We start from the raw sequence: 21,623 nt of genomic DNA on the forward strand, positions 1-21,623 counted from the left end.
ATCACAGAACACCCAGGCTTGAGAAAAATCAGATTTTTATTTTTTTGTGTTCTCACTGGGAATCGAACCCGGAACCTTCCGTGCGTGAGTCAAGCGTCTTGACCACTACACCACGGAGGCGGCACTTATGATAGATTTCAAAGAGTAAAATATTTTGAGCCGTATTACAGCAAAACGATGCGTCTATAGATGCATCATTTAGCCATCAGACTGACTAGTTGGCTCATTATATTATTTTGAATTATCCCCAGCATTTTTCCGTAGCCCGTTTAGTGCTGTCGTAGTAATTGATGCAAATTTTTAAATATAAATAATACCACGTACTCGATATAAGTATTTGATTCCAACTAATTAATAAATTATGGGATTTAATAACGGTGTCTGCCTTGCCGTATTGATCTAAATCAATTTACATTGCAAATAATTCATATTTACGGATATTGATAAATTAATTCGCTTGTAATAGCCTTTGCAAACAAATTCATAGCGTGTTTTATTGGCAATATGTCACCGCGCAGTTCGTGACGAAGGCGCGGTCAATATTTTATGCTGAACTGAGCTTGAAGCTTTTAAGTGACGATTTGTTTTCCTACGCATCCTATCAGCGCGCCCGGCATAATGCGAGATAGTACCAACTACACTGTATTCTATAGCATCAACACTTGCAGCCAGGAATGGATCAAGGAGTTCTCTTATTTAAACATGTTTTTATTGTTTTTTAAGCAAAAAAGTGGATATTTTCTATTATAACACATAAATACGTATATTTTAAATGAAGATATCTAATTTTAAAGAATATTAATAGTATCGAATATTTACCTCGGAATCTTAATACGTTTATTTTAAATTGTAAACTGTATCCAGTAAAATATCAGTAGCTCAACCGCAAATAACTAGCGATGTGCTTAGAAAAATGCTAAGCATTTGAGCGATCACGATGAACAATAATGAACATGCTTAAGTTATCGCAGTCATAAGTAAACGCGTGTGTAATCTCTAAGTCAACGCTCGTGTCGGTTTGTTTTTGTTTTCCTCGTTAATAAATATTCACTGGCGAAAAATCGGCGTTTACTATAAAAAATAATACAATATATTGCATTAGCAAAATAGTAAGTAGTATCTAATACAAAAAAGTTAATATTAAATTACGATTACCATGGCGACTGCTTTTCTTGACATTTGGCTTGCCAACCACCGGCTTAATGCAATAAATAGCGCAATAAATAATTCATAAAAATAGCAGTTTTAGAATATTTCCCATATTTACACCAGTAAAATACAAATATGTGATTGCGAAGCAGGATTGTGCGCGGCGAAGCGTAAATATTTTGACATTTAATATTAGGTGTTCACGGATGTTGCATTGTGATCACAAATACGATTAACAACCATGGTGAGAAATTGTTATCACGTCACTTAAAAGCCCTTTGAGGTATTTTATTACGAAAATGGCGCTATTTAAGTTATCCATAATAATAATAATAATAGCACGTCGATAGTTATTTGTGATTGAGCTACAAAACTTGTATTCTAAACTCTTTTATAGCGCGGTATACCGCGTATTTGCGTGATTAAAATGGGATCATGAAGGGTCATCTTCTTCTTCTTCTTCAGTTTTTTGTCATTCACTGCTGAATATAGGCCTCTTTTATATCCTTCCATTTTTCTCGTTTAGTTGCTACTTGCAGCCAATTTTTACCCCCTACAGCAGCTATGTCGTCGGACCATCTTTTTTAGATCTTCCGACGCCTCGCTTATTCTTCCAAGGTCTTCATCTTAAATTCTTAAGTGTCCATCTTGCGGAATCTTGTCTCGCAACATGTTCTGCCCATTGCCACTTCAGTCCTGCTACGCGATCCATGTAGGGGTATACACAAAATTCATCACACAAGTATTTACTGTCATAAAAATTAAGGATGCTGGCTTGGAATGAAATACAATTAAATGAAATAATTAAAATCAAATTATCGAGTTGTAGTCCCGTTGCTAGTGTCTCGTACTCACGGCTCAAAGATCCGTGGTTCGAATCCCACTCTACCCCAACTTGATTACCATTTTCTGATAGTGAGTTATTTACAACTCGTTGAAAATGGCCCTCAAAATTTAATATTTGGGTAAATCATAAAAACGCAAATTTTCCCTTTTTTAAAAAAAAATAATCTAATTTAAACTTTAAAATATCATATGTTTACAAAAATACTCTATTGAATATGTACTCGTAAATAAAATATATGTTTTGTTGGATACTGAATCTATCTGTGACCACCTAGTACTGGTAAACCAGAAAAAAATTGTAAATTCTAGATCAGAGTTCTGAATCATGATTCATATGTAGTCATAGCCATAAACTTTTTTTTTTAATAAACGTAAAATAAAATTTTCAGCCCTGTGTTTCTGGCGCCAGTCCAGAAACCGTAAAGTATTGCTGTGAAAAACTACTAATTAAGGTACATCGTTAAACTTGCAAAGTTCTTATGACTAACACAAATATTTCAATTTCGGTGGCCATTTACAACGAGTTGTAAATAACTCAGTATTAGAAAATGGAAACCAAGTTGTGGTAGAGTGGGGTGCGATCCTCAGATCTTTGATCCATGAGTCCACGACACTAGCCACGGGACCACAACCCGATTCGTAATTAATCGATTCGATATTATTTTCAGTGTTTTACTGAATGTAAAAATCTAGACAAAAACACTCGTCCGTCTATTTCACGCAGAACAATAGGGAAACCAAGGCTAAACATGTTGCGTTTTTCTTGTGACGTATTTTTTGAAAATTTATTTTACATATGAAAATATTTCTCCACAATATTCATATTAATTTTGAAAATACAATTAATTATTCTAAATCCATTTCACGTATTTTTATCGGTATTTGTGGTATGTGATATTTCTCTTTTATCTTAATTTCACCCAAAAAGATTTTTTTAAATGTGAAATACGGAATTCGGGCCTGTGCTTGCAATGATAGTCGGAACACGCCCGCGCGATGGGAAACCACTTGAAGTTTCGGTCCGTGCCAACTCCTGATCATCCTTACACAAATTTTCTGAAAATATGCCAAACGTTTTATGGACACTCCACAGCGTAAAAATGGACCTGAGCAATACATCATAAAACCACTAATCATAGTCGAACCGATGTACCAACAACTGCCAGAATTATATCACCGCAGAACTCAAATAAGATAAATTATTTTCTCCATTAAATTTTAACCTTTTTTTTTCTTTACATAAAGCGATCTACTGGGCTTTGTAAAATGTATTAGTTCATTAAATTACATTTACAATCCATGTTTCTACTATTTCCTCGAGCTATGTAGAATAATGAATGGATGTGTTTTTTGTTGCGGCATTTGTTAATTAATTTTGTGAACAATAAAAGTGGCAATAAAACGAAGCCCTTGAAAAATTTATAGATTTACATTCCAGGGTTAATAATAATAATTATGGATAGCTTATTTAGCGCCATTTTCGTAATATAATACCTCAAGGGCACTTTACAAAGTGATTATATAAAGATATAAATTTAATTTTAACTTTTTCATTTAAGAAAAATAATGTACTTTGTCACCACATGCTAAGAATATATTCAAAGATTTAGAGAACAAGTGGGTTTTAAGTTTCTTCCGAAACGTCATTTCACTCTCACAGTTTCGGACTTCTGCGGGGAGAGCATTCCATGCAGTATGCAAAGTTCCCTTAGATATTCTGGAGCAGAGTTGTGCAGTGACTTATACATAAGCCAACAGAATTTGTATTCCACCCTCTGTGGAAAACGTGGCCAGTGCAATTCCCGAAGTAGTGGAGTGATATGACTGAACTTAGAGATTCCAAAAATAAGTCTCGCTGCAGCATTCAATACAGACTGTAGGCGAGTAATTTTATTCATTGGTAGACCTGCATAACATGGCGTTTGCATAACATGGCGTTTTGTAGTAGGCCAATATTAAACACTCACAATAACGTCTGCTTTGCTTAAATAAAATATACTTAACTTTTAATATCAAAAACCTTTTTTATTTTGGACTGACAATTTACGCTAATTTGTTTATAAATTTGAATAAACCACATTAGTTTTTACGTTTCTTTTTTTCCACATCCGCTCCTAAGTGGAGCATGTGGACATCACTAGTTGCCTCCAGGAGACCTTATCGCCAGCCAGCATTTTCGCCTCTTCCCATGTCAATCCAGCGCCCCTTAGTTCCGCCGAATAAAGTCGAAAGATCGTCATCGATGGCCTTTCAGAACGGCGTGAGCTCGCAGATTTAAAGAAGAAGCAACTTGGGTTTAGGTTCTCCTGAGGCATGCGCAGCACGTGTCCAAGCCTGGTCCACCGCAGCATCCTCAAGACGCTCGTTATAGGAGGCTGCTGCGTCCGTTCTCGGACTTCAATGTTAGTTATAAAATCGAACCGCCTTGTACCTAATATTCTTCTCAAGCACTTTGGTGTTCTGAGTTTTTGTAAGGTCCTAAGATTCGCACCCATATAGGAGTACTGCCATTATACGAGAGTTGTATAATCGGCATTTCGTTTTGACCGAGTATAGACTAGAGTTCTAGACAACACGTATCATGTTAAAAATATTAAAATAGTGTCCCACTGAAAAGTTTTTAGACTTAGTGGGTAGAAAAATGTAATATGTATTCTAAATTATTAAATAAACGCTGCTTTGCAGCACTGAAACTGAAAAGTTGCTTCAGCAATTGCTAGGCGGATTGCGAGCTTTTGTGCATGCTTCCATCCTCAGTTATGTGAAAGCTGTCTACTTTCTTAATTCTCTGTCCATTTTTACTTTTGGTAACTTATTATAAAATACATATTCTAAGAAAAAAACAGAGAAAAAATTATAAAATAATGAGAAAGAAGAAAGGTAACATGAATCATGGCGGGAATATTTTTTAATTAGGACTCAAAATTAACTTTAATACATTATTTATTATGGTATTTTTTTGGTTATATGTATGTTTTTCCGTAGTAAATAATCAATTTAATTTAATTTCGAGTCCTTTTCTAAAAACATTCCCGTTATGATTCATTTAAAAATAGTTTTATTTTAAAATATAAATGGTAACAAGAGTGATTCTAAGTTTAGTATTAAGTCCTGATAATTTGGTAGTAAACCTGGATACCGGTTGACGTGTAACTATTGTAAAATTAAAGCTTTATGTTCAAATTTGTAAACAAAATAGTGAAAATATGGTGAACCCTAAATATTTTTAACTCTAAAAAAATCCAAGTGATTTTTGCATATTTTTCAATAAAACAAAACAACATCAATAATAACACAAAACCGAGAATTTTTTAATAAAATGTGATAATTGTTCTTATTTTCTTGAAAAAATATGTATGAAAATATATTGATTAATAAAAAAAATAAAAAAAATATTTGATCATTTATTTACCGTTTTGCAAAATTTCATTTACGTATGTAATTTATAATAAAATTTTTGTTTTTATAAACTAATAATACAAAAGAAAATTTTGTAAAATTATTTCACTGAAAATTTACTTCATTCTTGAAAACGAAAACATTTATTTAAATAAGTTCATCACAATAATAATTCCCTTTCCGCACCTAATGGTGCATAGGGCACTGCATTATTACACCAATTGTAGCATATCTTGGTCATTTTATAACATAAGGTAAGATGATCAATCTTACGCTTCAGGTACCAGTCTAGGGACTAGGGACTATGAAATATTCTAGTGTGAAAACGCCCTTTTAAATAAAAAAATTCAAATCAACTATGTCGGGAATCGAACCCGAGACCTCTTGCATGGCAGGCTAACGTGCTGACCATTACACCACGAGGCCGACATGCAAAATACGTTGAGTTACGCATATTGACACGATGATCGGTTCGAGGCTATTACAATTACACGGACGTACATAAACGCTAACTCTGACAAAGGGATAATAGACCCGAAACTGGTTCTCAATATAAACAGTAAGAAGCTTTCACAAAGTTGTTAAAAAAATAAAAATTACAAAGATAATTCCTACGAATTTATAGTATACCTGTTATTAATTTTACGTTACGTACGTTCCATACTGATTTTGATATTACATAATATTTTTTAATAAATCATTCATAAACGCTGACATATGCTCAAGTACTATTTTTGTATTTATTTCAAGTACTAAAGTACTCATCGTAAAGAAAGAATATCTTAAAAACGTATTTATCAATGGTACTTGACTGTGCATTATTATAAGTTGGTTTGGTTTGTAGCTGAGTGGGTGAAGTGCTGCCTACTTATCCCAAGTCGTGGGTTCAATTTCCAAATCACACGTCGCCCGTAAAATGCTTAATTTGTGTCCATACTGCAAGAATTATATTTATAAAATTCGTTTTCACTCAAACGGTATAATATGTAGGTACAGCCTTGTATAAATGTTTCTTCTATATAGGCACTCATATCGTTTTTTAAATTCGCGCAAGGGAACTAATATCAAGGATATAAGTAATCTACCTAATTTATTGTATTTAAAAATTTAAAACGGGTAAGAGTGTTAAAAGTTAAATATTAAAGTAGGTAGAAAATTAATATTCAAAAATATTTTCTTAAATAACTTATAATTTTCGGCATAAAACTTAAAGTAAAATAAAAACTTGTAATTTATCCATAACTGATATTTATAAACAAGGTGCATTATGTACAGAATGTTAACCTCGTTCAAAGCATAATGATTTTGAACAAGCCTAAAAGATATGCATCATTTTTTAAAAAAACAACTTAAATAAATAAAGTGCCAAATTCGTTGTTCGCAAAGTGCCTATAATTTTACTTCACCGATCAGCAAATAGGGTGTGAAATCAATGCGCGTGAATCCAATAACAATTTACGAATTTCATCGCCCGCCAAAAATGAGAATGTCGAAAAATCTCCGCGGCTGTCAGACGCCATCTTAGCGCCGCGCCGCCGTCTGCAATTGTGTAGGCGATGACGCGACGGTTTGTAAAAAACGTATACAGATTAAAGGCTTTTAGTAAAAAAAATCTTATCATTACTTCTTACATACAAGTGATGTAATTTTACTTTTGTTGAATTCACTTCACCCACTTGAAAATATAATATTTATCCGAACATATATACAATGTATTCAGTATGACCCTGTCAGTCTGTTTTTTGAGAAACCGCCAAAAAAAAAAGTGTTTCTTGAAAAGCGGTGTACTTTTTGGTATGTCGATGATTGTTATTAGTTAAAATACGTGAGAACTTTTTGTACGGAGGTTAAATAATATTTTTTTAGTTTGAAAACAATGTGCGGTGCGTACCGCAGACGCCATGTGCTATTTATGAGTGGACGGTACACATTTATAAAGGACATGCCCTCGGGGTGGCCCATTGCACCAAGGGGTAATCAGAAACACGTGACAATTATAAAGCGGAACTTCCTTGTAATCCTTCTTTTGTTCGAAGCCGAATTCCGGGAAATTTTAAAGAAAGTAAACAAAATATATTTTTTTATAAACGCATATCTCGGAGACCTTCCCCCATATAATAATAATTGCACTTAGGAAGTTGAATAAGGCGCCAACTTTAGAAGAATAGAGAATAGAGAATAACAAATAGTAAATTGACTTAACAGTCTAAACACATGTTCGTCATTGGTTTGTTCAGGAGTATGCGCTTATCTTAAAGGCAATATTTTGAAATTTACCAAAACGTAGAACTTACAAAATTTGGAAACAGTTTAAATACTACATATATAAATTTTTATGCCTACATATTATTTATGTTATAAAAATTGGAAAAAACAAAACATGAACCATATATTTATGAAGTAGGAATTCAAAAATTGGTTTGGCCGAATGACACAATCCATTTAACTTATACCTGCCTCCACTATTCATTTACATTAATAACCTATATTTATAGCCCTTTTAAACATTGTTTCTTTACGGACGGTAAAAATAGGTAGTTTTTAAATTTTTTTATTGTAATTTTATATTGGAGACTCACGGGTCAAAGATTCCACTCTACCTCTTCTCGATTTCTATTTTTCCAGCACAAGTTATTTACGAATTGAAATGGTCTGAATATTTCTTCATTTGAGTGAATAATAATAACTCAAATATTTCTCTTTTTTTAAAAAAATGTTCAATACAGCGCAACTGCCAATTACTACATGATTAGTATTAACAAAAACATGCTTTAAAAAAGTCCATAATTGATTAATAAGGTACAACAATCAGTTCATAAACAATCGCAAACAAAGACAACTGTAACATTTAACTGAAAATAAAACAGTAGCAATGTGAAGAAACAAAGTATCTACAAACAAATTTATAAAGAAATCAATAATATCAGAAATTATGAATTATGATACATAGTTAGAGAGGAAGAGTCTAAAACTGGCAATCCCAGCATGGAAAAGATTCACCTCTCTTGGTAGACCATCCAACCGACCAATCATTCTTCCAACAGGCATAATCAACGGTAATTTTGTACTGCATTCAGAAGTAACGAATGGTATATGTTGCCAGTTCTTAATTAGTTGCTCAGTATATATAATTTTATGTCCTCCAAAATGGTTGAAGATTTTTTAAGCATAGTACTTATATCGTTTTTAAATGTTAATTCATTTTAATTTCAACAATGTTCTGAGTGTGTCCAAATGCTTGCAGACTGGCTAGATTTTCTCTCTAGGGAGTTGTTCATATTTAAATTTGTTGCAACAGAGAGGGAAAACATTTTTGAGAAGGAAATATGGGAGTCTAGGCATTTACAGGGCTTATGACGTGTCATTGTCTGGTTTAAATGGACACTTCCAGACAGTCTCCAAGCATTTGGACATACTCAAAACATTGTTGAATTAACTATCTGGTAAAAGAAGAAGTATAAAAATTGGAAAATTGGAAAATTGTTTTCAGGCGTTACCTAGTAGGTGGATTGGTTCAGCCGGATGAATCTCACCCAAATGATAAAGATTTCAGCTCTTTTACCTTACAAAAGTCAACAGAAGGACGAGTTTAGGAAATGTGGATGTTCAAACATAGGCAGAATGGTGAATGTTACAGAGTGTGTAAAGTGGACACTAAAACCAGCCAATGACATGCCATAAGCCCGGTAAATGCCTAGACTCCTATATTCCCTTCTCTAAAATGTTTTCCCTCTCTGTTCAAACAAATTTATTTTTTTGTTTCTTTTATTACTTCTTATATAGACTTATTTTGTATTTTGATAAAAGATGGTGCAGTTCAATAATTGAGGATATATAGTAAGCATATGAAGAATGATACTTACAAATTATATTTTATTTATTAGTTAATTTTTTTCACATTATAAACAATGATTGATAATAAAAGTTATGTGACCTCACTGGGGTTACCCGTGCCGAGGACACTTAACATTTTTTTAAATATGTATATTTACATGTAAGAATATACAAAAAATACTTAATATACAGAAAGATATAACAAAATGTTCAGACAGTTTTAAACACTACGTATTTATGTTTATATTTAATTTATGTATACTTGTATACCTATTACCTTTATTATTTATATTATAAAACGCACAATGAGAAGAACAAAAACATAACATAAACTATGCATTTGTGGAGCAGGTGATGCAATATTGGTTTGGGCGAATGAGACAATCCATTTTACTTCTACCTAGCTCCACTATCCATTTTGTCATAGCCTTTTTAAACATGTTCTTATTACCAATTGTTTTAATGGACAGTGGAAGTAGGATATGAACTTTAATTGCATAAAACTCAAAATTCCTTTATCCAAAAGTGGTATTCGTTTGTATTTCTTTAAGTTGTTTTTGTATTGAGGGTCTAGTGATTATATTATTTGTATGTGTTGTATTGTTGGGGTTATGTCTTTCGTTTGATTGTGTATTTTATGTACTCTTGTTGAATTTGACCCTCGGACCTTTAATCCGCAAGTATACTGTATATTTGGGGCCTCCATGGTGTAGTGGTCAAGATGCTTGACTCACACTCGGAAGGTTCTGGGTTCGATTCCCGGTGAGAACACAAAAATAAATGTGATTTTTCCCAAGCCTGAGTGTTCTGTGATGTAATTAACCACTGTAATTAGGGCCTCCTGGCCTGTTGATACAACTACAAGGACACAACCCTGTTCTTGTATGTACGAGTATATTAAACATTGTAAGACGTTTTTGTGATTTAAAACTATATGAAAAAAGCTTCCAGAGCGAGTTTTGTAACTCTACAACTTAATTCAATATAATAAATGTTTTTTTTCTAAATATTATATAGATGTTATATCTCATTATTTTCCCATATTTTTAAACTTTTTTTCAGTGCAACTGAGATCAGTCTGATTAATTAAGTAAGTACTGTTTACAACCATCGGTAAACCTCCTATATTGCTGTTTCTCAGTAACACGGTTTCTGGATTCTGGGTTCAGGTGACTGGCTGGCTGTACATTTACTACACTCCATCTGCTATCTGGTCCGTTGGGCACGTGGGATCACACCCACCGCCATTCATGCCTCCCCCCTCCCGCTCTCCCCTTGCCGACCCGCGTGTACCGGTGTACCATTCATCTAGAACAGGTTGGTTAGATGACCCCCTCTACACTGTTCCCCTGATCAGACCTCTCACACTCACCTTCGTGACATATTACGTCTTCGCACAAATACATATCTACACACCTTGCTCTTATAATTCTTATTTAATTTTTAATTACCTACTATTATTATTTAGAGATTTTGGATACATGTGTTTATAACAGTTCGAATATATTGTTGCATTCATCGAAGTTCCATTTCATAAAAATATGTTTGCCTGATACGAAATATTTGAAGAAGGTGTTTTTATTCTTCAATATGTCATGGTCCCTAAACTGGCACCTGAAGCATAAAAATGATCATCTTACCTTCGTGTAACAAATAACGATCAAGATACGCTACGGTTGGTGTACCAATGCAGTGTTTTATGCACCATTCGGTACGAATATGATGTTTAATATTTTTCTCAGGTTTTCCCTTTTGGCTAAATAATTTTAAATCCTTATCAATTTCCATCTTTTCCTTCCCACTATCTTTTAGTTTTTTCCATATTTCTTTTTATTAATAAATTTCATAAAAGGTACATGTTTTTTAAAATTAAACATATATATATCTACTTTTACACATCTAGTTAATGTTATCACTGTAACTCTCCAAAAAAGAGACTAACTCTTGTGCTGGAGATTGACTTATACTGTTGTAGTTGTTTATTTATAAGAGTTTATATAATTTTAAATACGAGTACACGAGAAGAAAAAAAACATAGGATATATAAAGAACAATCATGTTTTCTTAAAATATGGTATATTTATTCTTTGAACAGTTTAAACTTTAAACCGTCGTCGCTTTATTGCAGTAAAATTAAGTGAATACATATTATTGGATGGCAGGCCCTACTATGTGAACATTTTTTACAGTTTTTATTTATAATTATTTAACCTGTACATTTGTCTGTATTCGAAATTAATAAAATTAAATAAAATTAAAAATAAAATAATATCAAAAAAATCTGATTATCATTTGTATTGACCTTATATAGTATTCAAATTTTTTTTTTTAAATATATGATCGTAAAGGTTCGTAAATGTTCGTAAATGTTTTTCATTAATATAATGATACTCACAAATATTCGTAAAATTATAGAAATGCTTAACCTAAAAACTTGGCATTTTCAGCGAAAATTTCATTGCCCATCAAACGTTTATTTCAACGACTTTGTTTACATTAATATCAAACCAAGGATGCTTACTACAATTGATATCAAACTTCATTAAATTTATCACCCGACTACGATAAAAACCTCACTTAAAAATAATATACTTAACAGTAAAATACTCCACACTATGTATGTAGGTGAAATTTCTTTTGGGTAATAGCTACGATCTTTTAGAGTCACAGACAGCCACAACAACAGACCATCATACTATTTGCTAGTAGCAGTAGGCAGATACGAAAAGATTATTTCGAGTTTTTTCATGCCTGTTGTCAAATATTTAAGTAGCCAAACTCTTTTTTTCTATTACCACTATACACGAGGCAGATAATTGATCATTTATTTATTTATTTCATAATTTTCAATACGTTCTATCGGATACGATAGAAATTAAAGATTACATAACGAGGGGTAAATACAACAATCAATTTCAAAATCTGGATTTTTGAGTTAACCGCTAAAGCACATCTTTATATTATCTTTCTCCGTGAATGTAAACAAATAGACAAGTCGTGATGCAATTCAAATAATATTATGATGATTCAAACGCACGACCTGTCTGTTTGTAGCGTTCATAGAGGACACAAAAATGTGTTTTAATGGTAATTCAAAAATGCTGATTTTCAAGTTACCTAGTTGTAGTAACTACCCCACGATAATATACAGTATGTATTTTTTTATTCCTCATTATATAAATTTGTATCCCCTGTTCCTAAGATAGTCAAAAATATTATCATGCATATATCATTTAATATTACACAATTACAATTGTATTTTCGATTTATTATTTGTTTTTTTTCATTAACACACTAAACTTCATTATTAATCAAAAAAATGTGTAAATGGGACTAGATTTCTTACTGTCTATGAGCTCTTTAGCTGCAAGACGTGCTGTTATCAAGCTTCTGTCTGTTGTAATTGAAACTAGAATCCTAACCGCTCAGGTGCTCTGTAGCTGCAAGACGTGCTGAGATATTGATTTACTGTACAGCTCCCTTGAGGTGATTTTTACAAAAGTGGCGTTGTATAAATTATTCAACCATAATAATAATAATCCCCCTTTGATGAAATATTGCAGTCTAAGCAACCATCCAATAAATATGGTTCACTGTCCACCTGAGAGTAGCCATCGAGTCGAAAACACTCGTGCATTTCTTATGTTTTTAATATCAGTTACACATTTTTCCGTTGTATGTGATGCAAACTCTCTTATCACTCAAGTCAACTAAGATCAATATAGGAATATCGTTGGAGGATACTTCATCTTTGTTGGCCAATTTTGATCCAGCGCCAGTAAAAAAAATCCTGGATTTTTTTCTGCACAAGACTTTCTGATTTTTTTTAAAAAACATGTCGGCCTCGTGGTGTTGCAATCAGCGCATTTGCCTTCCATGCAAGAGGTCTCGGGCTCGATTCCGGAAATGGTTGACATAAAATATTTATTTAAAAGGGAATTTACACCCTAGAATATGTCATAGTCCCTGGACCAGTCCAGGTGCCAGCACCTGATGCGTAAAACTCATCATCTTCCCGTCATATAATAAATATGATCAATATACGCTGCGATTGATGTAACAATGCAGGGCCCTATGCTTCATTGGGTACGGAAAAAGAATGATGATGATATTCCTTCGACTCTTCCATCTGTTGACATTTTTTCAAGTTAAAGAGCTGAACCCTTTATTGTTGTTTGAGTTTGTCCGAATTTTTGAAGATAAGGACTGGATTCAAACTCCTAGGGAGCTGTTTATGTTAACATTTTACAACAATCATTAAGGACATTTTACAGAAGGGAACATAGAAGTCTAGACATCCACATGGCTTATGACCTGTCATTGGCTGGTTTAAGTGGCCACTTTCCACACTGTGTAACATTAATCATTCTGCCTATATTTGAACATCCATATTCCTTTTACTCTTTCATCTTTTGACGTCTATATTCCTTTCTGTAAAATGTTCTTCGTGTGTGTTGTAATATAGTAATATTAACATCTCTCTAGGGGGTTGAATCCAGTCTTCGTCTACTAAAATTTGGACAAACTAAAACATTGTTGAAAAATGATCAAGATGCGCTGCGATTAGTTTACTAATGCGTGCCTTATGGACTATGGTCCTTATCTATGGTATCTTATGAGATGCGGAAAGATAAAGATGATGATGATGTACATACTTTTTTTTTAATTTAAAGTTACATGCATTTAACAAAATATTTTTACTTTTAAAATTCATATTCTACTCTTAATGATAATATTTTTAACATCTTTTGTAAAGGTTGTCTGAGTTTTTTGTTTAGTTTTGTCTGGTAGTTTATTGTATAATTTCAGTCCCTGGTTTATTAGTCTCGACTGTCCCTGTCTCGTTTTAGAAGGTTGTTTATGATATTTTTCTGATATTCTCGTATTGTGTCCATGATTACTACAACTTTTTTAAATAAATAAATAAATAAATCGTTATTGGTATTATTTACAAAGCACTCGATTACCAACGCGTAAAAGTGATTTATCGGACTTTCTGATAATATTTTAATAAGTAATTATAAGTATACACGCCCAATGTTAGGTATAAAATAGCACTTTAAATTATGTTTTTATGTCACATTAAAAATATTGTACAATTTACAGTTAGCACTTATATTACTACATGTTTATATTATATATATGTATTACTATGGGCACTCACTTAATGTTTGTATGCAGTTGTAGCAAAAAACGTGTTTTGAGCATATCCATTCAAGTTTCTATACAACTGACCACAGAAATCCATTCATTATTACTAATTCGCTGGTTGAATCTTAGCAGATCACCGTCAACCCTCAAGTCAAGATTTATTATTCTCGCAAAAGGCAAAAGCGCGGAAGAGAGGGGCGGTGCTGTTGTGTCATAAGAATTGCAAATTGTTCATAATTTCATAGATAAATTTTAGTTTTAGGTAAACAAACAGTATGTACAGAAATATTGGCAATAGGGAAATATCACATACTAATAATCAATTGTATTTTAAAAATCAATATGCATATTGTGGAGAAATATTTTCATAAATAAATCTAAAAAAAAATTTCATAAAAATACTTTGCGAGAAAAACGCGACGTGGGCCTTGGTTGTTGTGACGTCAAGATTTGTGATAATGTTCTCAACAAATTTCAATGGCCGGAAACAAATAAACATGAATCGTAATGTATAAGAGGCGCGGCCAATGTAATGACAGTTTTGCGGGAATTTAAAATTACAAATTTAAAAGTATTTTTTATGCTACTAATAATTAACAAAAAGTTTTTTTTTACTCTACAGTATTTCGTAGACCTTTATTACTTTAAAAATGTTTTAAAAAACGTGTTTTTCCTATTTCATTGTATAATATATTAGTGTAAGACACTCATGCACACACCAAAAAAAATGTTGACACTTAAGACAACCACAACAATAAACCATCACGCTGTTTCCCCGTAAGGGTAGGCAGAGGGGATAGAACGCTACATCAACTCTATCTTTTCATACAGATGTAAAAGCATACAGATCTTTGCATACAGTTGTAAAAAGTTTTACTGTATAATTTTAAATGCATTATTGGTGGCCTCCGTGGTGTAGTGGTCAAGACGCTTTACTCACGCACGTAAGGTTCCGGGTTCGATTCCCAGTGAGAACAAAAAAAAAAAAAAAAGTGTTTTTTCTCAAGCCTGGGCGTTCTGTCATGTAATTCATCACTGTAATTGGGCCTCCTGGCCTGTTGTGGTGCAAAAATAAAATTTTAAAATTATTTTACGAATAAAGACAGTGTTATTTTCTCCTTAAAATTACTAACCACATATTATTCACAATAATGCTCCGGTGCAATTTATTTATTTGATTATTAGTTTATTAGTACGTATTTTATTATTTTTACATTTCTTATTAGAAGCTTTGCCTATCTTACAATGGTATATGTTTCGTTTTAAGCCAAGACAGGCAATTACATTCGATTACATAAGATCATTCATAATTTTTGGAAAAAAAACACTGAAATGCATTTATTATACATGTATGTAAAGGATACACAATTTAACATAATGAAGGTGAATTAAATTATTTTTTTCACCAGCCAGTGTGAATTTCCAATCCACGGCATACATCAGCCTCTCTGACTCCCTGTGACCAACGTTATTTTAGATTGGATTAAACAATTTATTAAGTATTAAAAATATTTCATTACAATTATTATATTCACATAACATGTAAGCAACTAGATGGATAATCTTAAGGGTAAAAGCAGTCGTGTAACAGTGCAAAGTATGCAATTCGCAAACAATTAGTTATAAATTCTCGAAAGCGGTCAAAGGGGAAAATGTGGCGAATTTAAAACAGTATATATTTGTTTATGTTTTGAAGTAAAGGACCATAAAACGACTACAATTAATAAGATAAGTATCGCCCATAAACTTGCTGGTTACCAAGATTCGAACAACAAATGTGGTTTACGATAAACTTACTATAAAATGAAATACGCAGGACGATGCAGTTGTGAATTTTATAGGAAAATGAAATAACAACAAGTGACGATTTCATTCAAATCGATTCGTAATTCACGTCAGGTTACTGCCAATTAGCGTCCCAGTGATATGTTTACAACACTGTATAAGCTAATAATAAAATGTTTTAATATATAAATACACAAACTCGGACCGTTTGTATTAAACAAATGACGCAGACAGTCAATGGAGGAATCCTACGGAAAAATATTCCCAATACGGTTTGTGCAGGAGGGATCAACTGTTTTCAAATATTTTATTTATTATCGACTTATTATACATTTTAAAAATAATATTATACCATTATTTTTGTGGCCTTCAGAAGTGTCCAATGTCCAGGGCCCGTATTATAAAAGAACGTTAACTTTTATCTCTAATTTTATCTACGAGGTAAAATTAAGTATTCTGTATGAAAAATAGAACATGTACACATTTTTTTTCTAAACGTGTTCAATTATAGGTAACCAACTAAGATACTCGTACTTCAAATTTCAATACAAATATACACATTTTCGTACAAAAATATCGAATTTACTTTATGCCGTCTTAATAAGTACCGATAAAAAGAGCGTTTGCCATCGCGGCCCTAGGGTGGTATTCTGAACCGCTCTCGCGGGCGTATAAAACAGTTTATCTCGTGTATTTTGTACGCAAATACACGAGATAAATGTTTTTTCTACGACCGCAAAAACGTTTGGAATACCTGCTTTGGATAAACATATCAAGTTGTCCAAAATAATAGCTATCTTCAGAAGAAATATTCCAAATTGAATTTTGTCTAGGGGAAGAGACTATTGCGAGAGACTTTTTTTAAAGGAATAACCCGCTAAGCCTCTATTTTGAGGCTTGTCAGCAAATGGGATAGAGGGGATATGGAAAGAGGTAATGAAAAATGCACCACAACACCCAGACTAATATTAGGTTTGAGTGATCACTTTACATATTTTGTAACATTCACAATTATGTTTTTGATTAAACCCACATAACACGTATATTATATTGTACAATTTTGATCCAGAATTTACTCGAACATTTTTAATTGTTTTATTTCATTTCAACTGTATAAAAATACAAATTTTGTTGGTCCCTCTGAATGATATTTCTTTCAAAAGGAAGTCTAACTAGTTTTTACAAGGGATGGTGGTATATTTTCTAATAAGAACTGTGAGTTTAATACTAATAACTAATAAGATTTACAGTTTGAAGCTCGAAAACCAATGGTGTCTCTCTTCGCCATAAAGTATCCACTTGAGTATCAGTACTAGCCCACGGGCCGAGTGACATCATTACCCCTCCATTCCCCTGCCCTGCCCGCCCTGCCGTAACAAGTTCGTCACTCCTTCACTCCCGCCCTCTCACCAGTATGGGCGGCGCCCACCTGAGCTAGGGTCAATCTCTACAACTCTAGATGATGTTCCCAGTAAACGCCTTAATGTTTATATTGTGAGAACCTCATGCTATCAAGCCAATAATTATTTGGAAATTGACACGGGCTCAAATATAATTTTTATATTAACATGAGAAAAAGTTTATCATGGCTACACGTTCATACGTAACTAAAATGCACTCATATCAACCTTCTCAATAACATATTTTCTCTCTATCTTTTCAGATGATTCTACCGCTCAGCGAGTCAAGCAGACAAATGCTATTTTGGTGGGTAGTAGCATGCGCTACTTTCCTCTTCGTATCTTCTGCGGATGCGGCTTCGTACAGAAGAGGGACGGTTTCATCAGACTCCATTTTAGAAATCATCAACACCCAAGAAGTGGAAAGACTATTAGCAGCGCGAAGGCTTAACGCCTCCAGAGCTGAGCGACGATACTTCGCCCAAAATGATTTAGATGAAGATTTCTTAGAGCCCAATCCGCAAGCTATTCTCTACGAGCCGCAAGACCATAACAACGATTTCGAGAAACATAAGCCAAGAGAAAGCGGCAACAAAATTGGTATCGATGTCTTATTAAAGCAATACAATAACTCTTTCCAATCTCCGCAGCTATTGGCCGAGCTCGGATACAACGGACATAAACTTCTCAAATCTAGCAAGAACGCATTAGTCGTAACCAAGAAACAGTATTTAAAAAAGGATTGGTGTAAAACTGAGCCCTTAGTTCAAAGGGTGAAGGAAGACAAGTGTATAACGCGGACAGTTATCAATAGATTCTGTTATGGACAATGCAACTCTTTTTACATTCCAAAAAACCCTCGGAGGCGTCGCACAAAGCCGCCACTCGCGCCCGAAGATGAAAGAGAAGATATAGACCAAACAGGAGCAGCCTTCAAGTCTTGTTCATTCTGTAAGCCGAAAAAGTTCACATGGATTAGTGTTAGGCTCGAGTGTCCGACACTATCCCCTCCCTTTAGAATCAAGCGAATACAAAGAATACGGCAGTGCAAATGCACAACAGCTGATGTGAATTGAAGATTGACTGGAAATTGATTTTGAGATGTCCAAAGGATCGCGCTGTTTGTTGATAGTGCAAAAATTATTTGCGACGGCAAATATTAAATTGAAGCGATTGAATTTGAATTCGAAACTTGGTTAATTATTGGGAGAAGGTTTTAGTACACATTAAACTAGGCTTACTGGCTTATATAGTATACCTACTCAACATCAATGGTGCTTGAAAAATATTTTGTACATTCCTCAATAATTTATCGATAAGTGATAGGATGTGAAATATGCATACTATGTTCCTAATAATATTTTGTTTTATACCAGAATTTTAGTAATAGATATTAATTTTATCAAAAATAAATAATGAAGACTTTGTTTTATTAGAAGAAGTATTTTCTAGCGAGTTTTATTCAACGCCAAATTTTTTGAGCAGCTTTTAGTCTCTTGATTATAAAATAAAAGAATTAAAGTTAAAGATATCGAACTTTACATAATATTTCAAATATTTTTGCTGTTACATTTAAAATTGAAAATAGCTTATCCCAGACTGCTAGGGGCGTAAAAATGTAAAAAATGATAACTCTGTCAAGCCACTTATGGCAATGTGGTGTTTATTATCGAAAAAATAGAGGCCCGTAACCATTTGAAGACATACTATTAATATTAGACAGATATTATTTAAATCTTTTTTTACTTTTATAAAACGTAATTTAGACTATACTTTAGCTTGGTTTACCAAGTTTGAAAATGTTAACATATTAAATTTTCCCCAAATGGCAAGGAAAAAGTACTTACGTATTCAGTTTTCCATAACTCTATAAATATATGTACTGTACGAGTATATGCCTAAATGCATTAATTTCATTATGTTGTGTGCATTCAATTAACTGTGGTAGTGTGAATATTCGCAAAAAAAAACTATGCTTAAAATAGTTCAATATGATCAATATACTTCTTTCTTATTATTAAGTTTGTATATTCCATATAAATGTAAATTATTGTATAACATAATTACTGGCCGAATTTATTTGTTTTAAAAAACATGTAACTAATTTGTGTTTTGTATTATAAATTTTTTGTCAAATTCATTTTTGATCTAACAATAACATACACTTTCATGGATGTTTCGTGGTATTTTTAAATATGGACGTGGACTTTACATGTATATGTATTTATTTAATTTGCACAATGTATCCTGAGAATAAAATAGCTAGTATGTTCAAAAATCATTCATAACAAATATTGCGATATGATAAATTTGTCAAATTCTTACTAGATCCACTCTTTGCTCGTATTTTGTAGACGCCTGTTAGAAAGTGAAATAGCTAAGCAAATAATAAAAGTACCTAAAGAAAACATTAAAAATTACAGTTCTGAAAGAGTGTTTTTTTTTAAGAATTGTCATACGAACACAAGTTTATTTACAACATTTAGAAATTTACGAATGATTTCATGCTGGTGACAGCCGTTTCACATTGAAAAAGTATTAAAATATTGAAACGGGTATTGGTCCAGTGGCAGCGTTCTGGACTCATGGATCAGAGGCCCGAGGTCCGAAGTTCGAGCCTTGCTCTACCAGAACTTGTTCCCTATTTTCTAATACGGTTACTAAAAGTTACTAAATTAAACATTAGAACGCAAGTATTTATTAAAAAATTAAAAACAAATTAAAAAAATTGTTTAAATTTACTCTGATTACATTTAAAAAAATAAAAATCAAAGCATACTTTAACAGTCACCCCTAAGTATTAAAGGCGATTCTATTATTACAAATGTAAATTTACTCAAAGAATGATTAAAAATTAAAGAAGAATTAATTAAAAATTATTTTTAAAAAATATAACATTTTCTAATCGATGAAATTACGATAAAATGGTATAACTAAAAATTAAATACTAAAAATTATGAATCTCGTTATTTTAAAAATACAAGTGTCTATGCAATAAAAATAATTACTTGCATTTTTTACTAACCTTTATGTCCGCCTGTGTAGTATTGTGGTTAGCACATTTTGCTACATACCTATATAAGTTAATGTTATTCCTCCGTAGTATTCATAATGTTACCCTAGAACGGAATCTGAAGTGCGAGACTGATCACCTTGCCTTCGTGTAATTAATGATCGTGAGAATGCTACGCCAATACAATCCAGTTGCTTGTATTAAAGGCTTAAAATGAAGAAAAAAATTAAAAGATACATAAATTGTGTAATTTTATTTTAACATTCCAATGGAACCCATTATTATTTTTTTGTAATATATATATACATATGTTTTCTCTTGACCATATTCTTTTTTGTATTTGTTTGATTGTAAATTATTAATTTCCTGAAAAAAAAACGTGTTTGCTCGAATAACGTGCCCATAATATGTTTATAATTATATAATTTCATTTCATTTCTCTACAATACCGCAGAGTGTGTGCGGACCAACTACTGCTTTACAAAATTATGACAGGAATGATTGACTGTACAGAGCTGCTTGGTTTAATAACAATACATGTGCCAGCCAGGATTTGTAGACGGTACCACCTGTTTTATGTACCAATACGTAAAACATCGTATGTTCAAAATGCTTTTTTTTTTAGGACTTTTGCAATGTACAATACAAAATTTAAAAATATAGATTACACAAACATCACTCTGTCAGATTTAAAATTTACACTTAAAATGTATTATGTAACTTAGTAGACATTATAATAATAAATATGTACATCTCCCCTCCCTTCCTTATCCTCTCTTCAAGCATTTTTATCCTTATCCCGCCCAATTTACAGTAACTTAATGTTCTTAAAATTAATATTTTAAAAATCTTTGATTATTGAGTACATGAAAATAACATTTTTATATGTATAAATTGTATGTATTTATTTGATATGTAATATATTTTCTTTACTAACTTTGTATACTTTGTGGAAATCTGTTATTAGTTCTGAGTTTATACGCTATATCTGTTTGTTTACTAAAAATATGTATGTAGAACTGTTGATTTCCCTAATAAAATAAAAT

At 32.5% G+C, this 21,623-nt stretch overlaps 1 protein-coding gene across 1 annotated transcript in view; it reads left to right on the forward strand.

Annotated features, from left to right (window-relative positions):
• Nucleotides 1-20,405, forward strand: part of LOC148280048 (uncharacterized) — a 69,476-nt gene extending 49,071 nt beyond the window's left edge. The window contains exon 2 of the mRNA XM_088228996.1: nucleotides 17,828-20,405. Coding sequence (XP_088085122.1) covers nucleotides 17,828-18,640 — 813 coding nt within the window. The 3' untranslated portion in view covers nucleotides 18,641-20,405. The remainder of the gene's footprint in view (nucleotides 1-17,827) is intronic.
• Nucleotides 20,406-21,623: the final 1,218 nt, after the last annotated feature.

Source organism: Micrasema longulum, unplaced genomic scaffold (genome assembly GCF_059751315.1).
Source record: "Micrasema longulum isolate JH-2025_06_02 unplaced genomic scaffold, ASM5975131v1 h1tg000625l, whole genome shotgun sequence".
NCBI lineage: Eukaryota > Metazoa > Arthropoda > Insecta > Trichoptera > Brachycentridae > Micrasema > Micrasema longulum.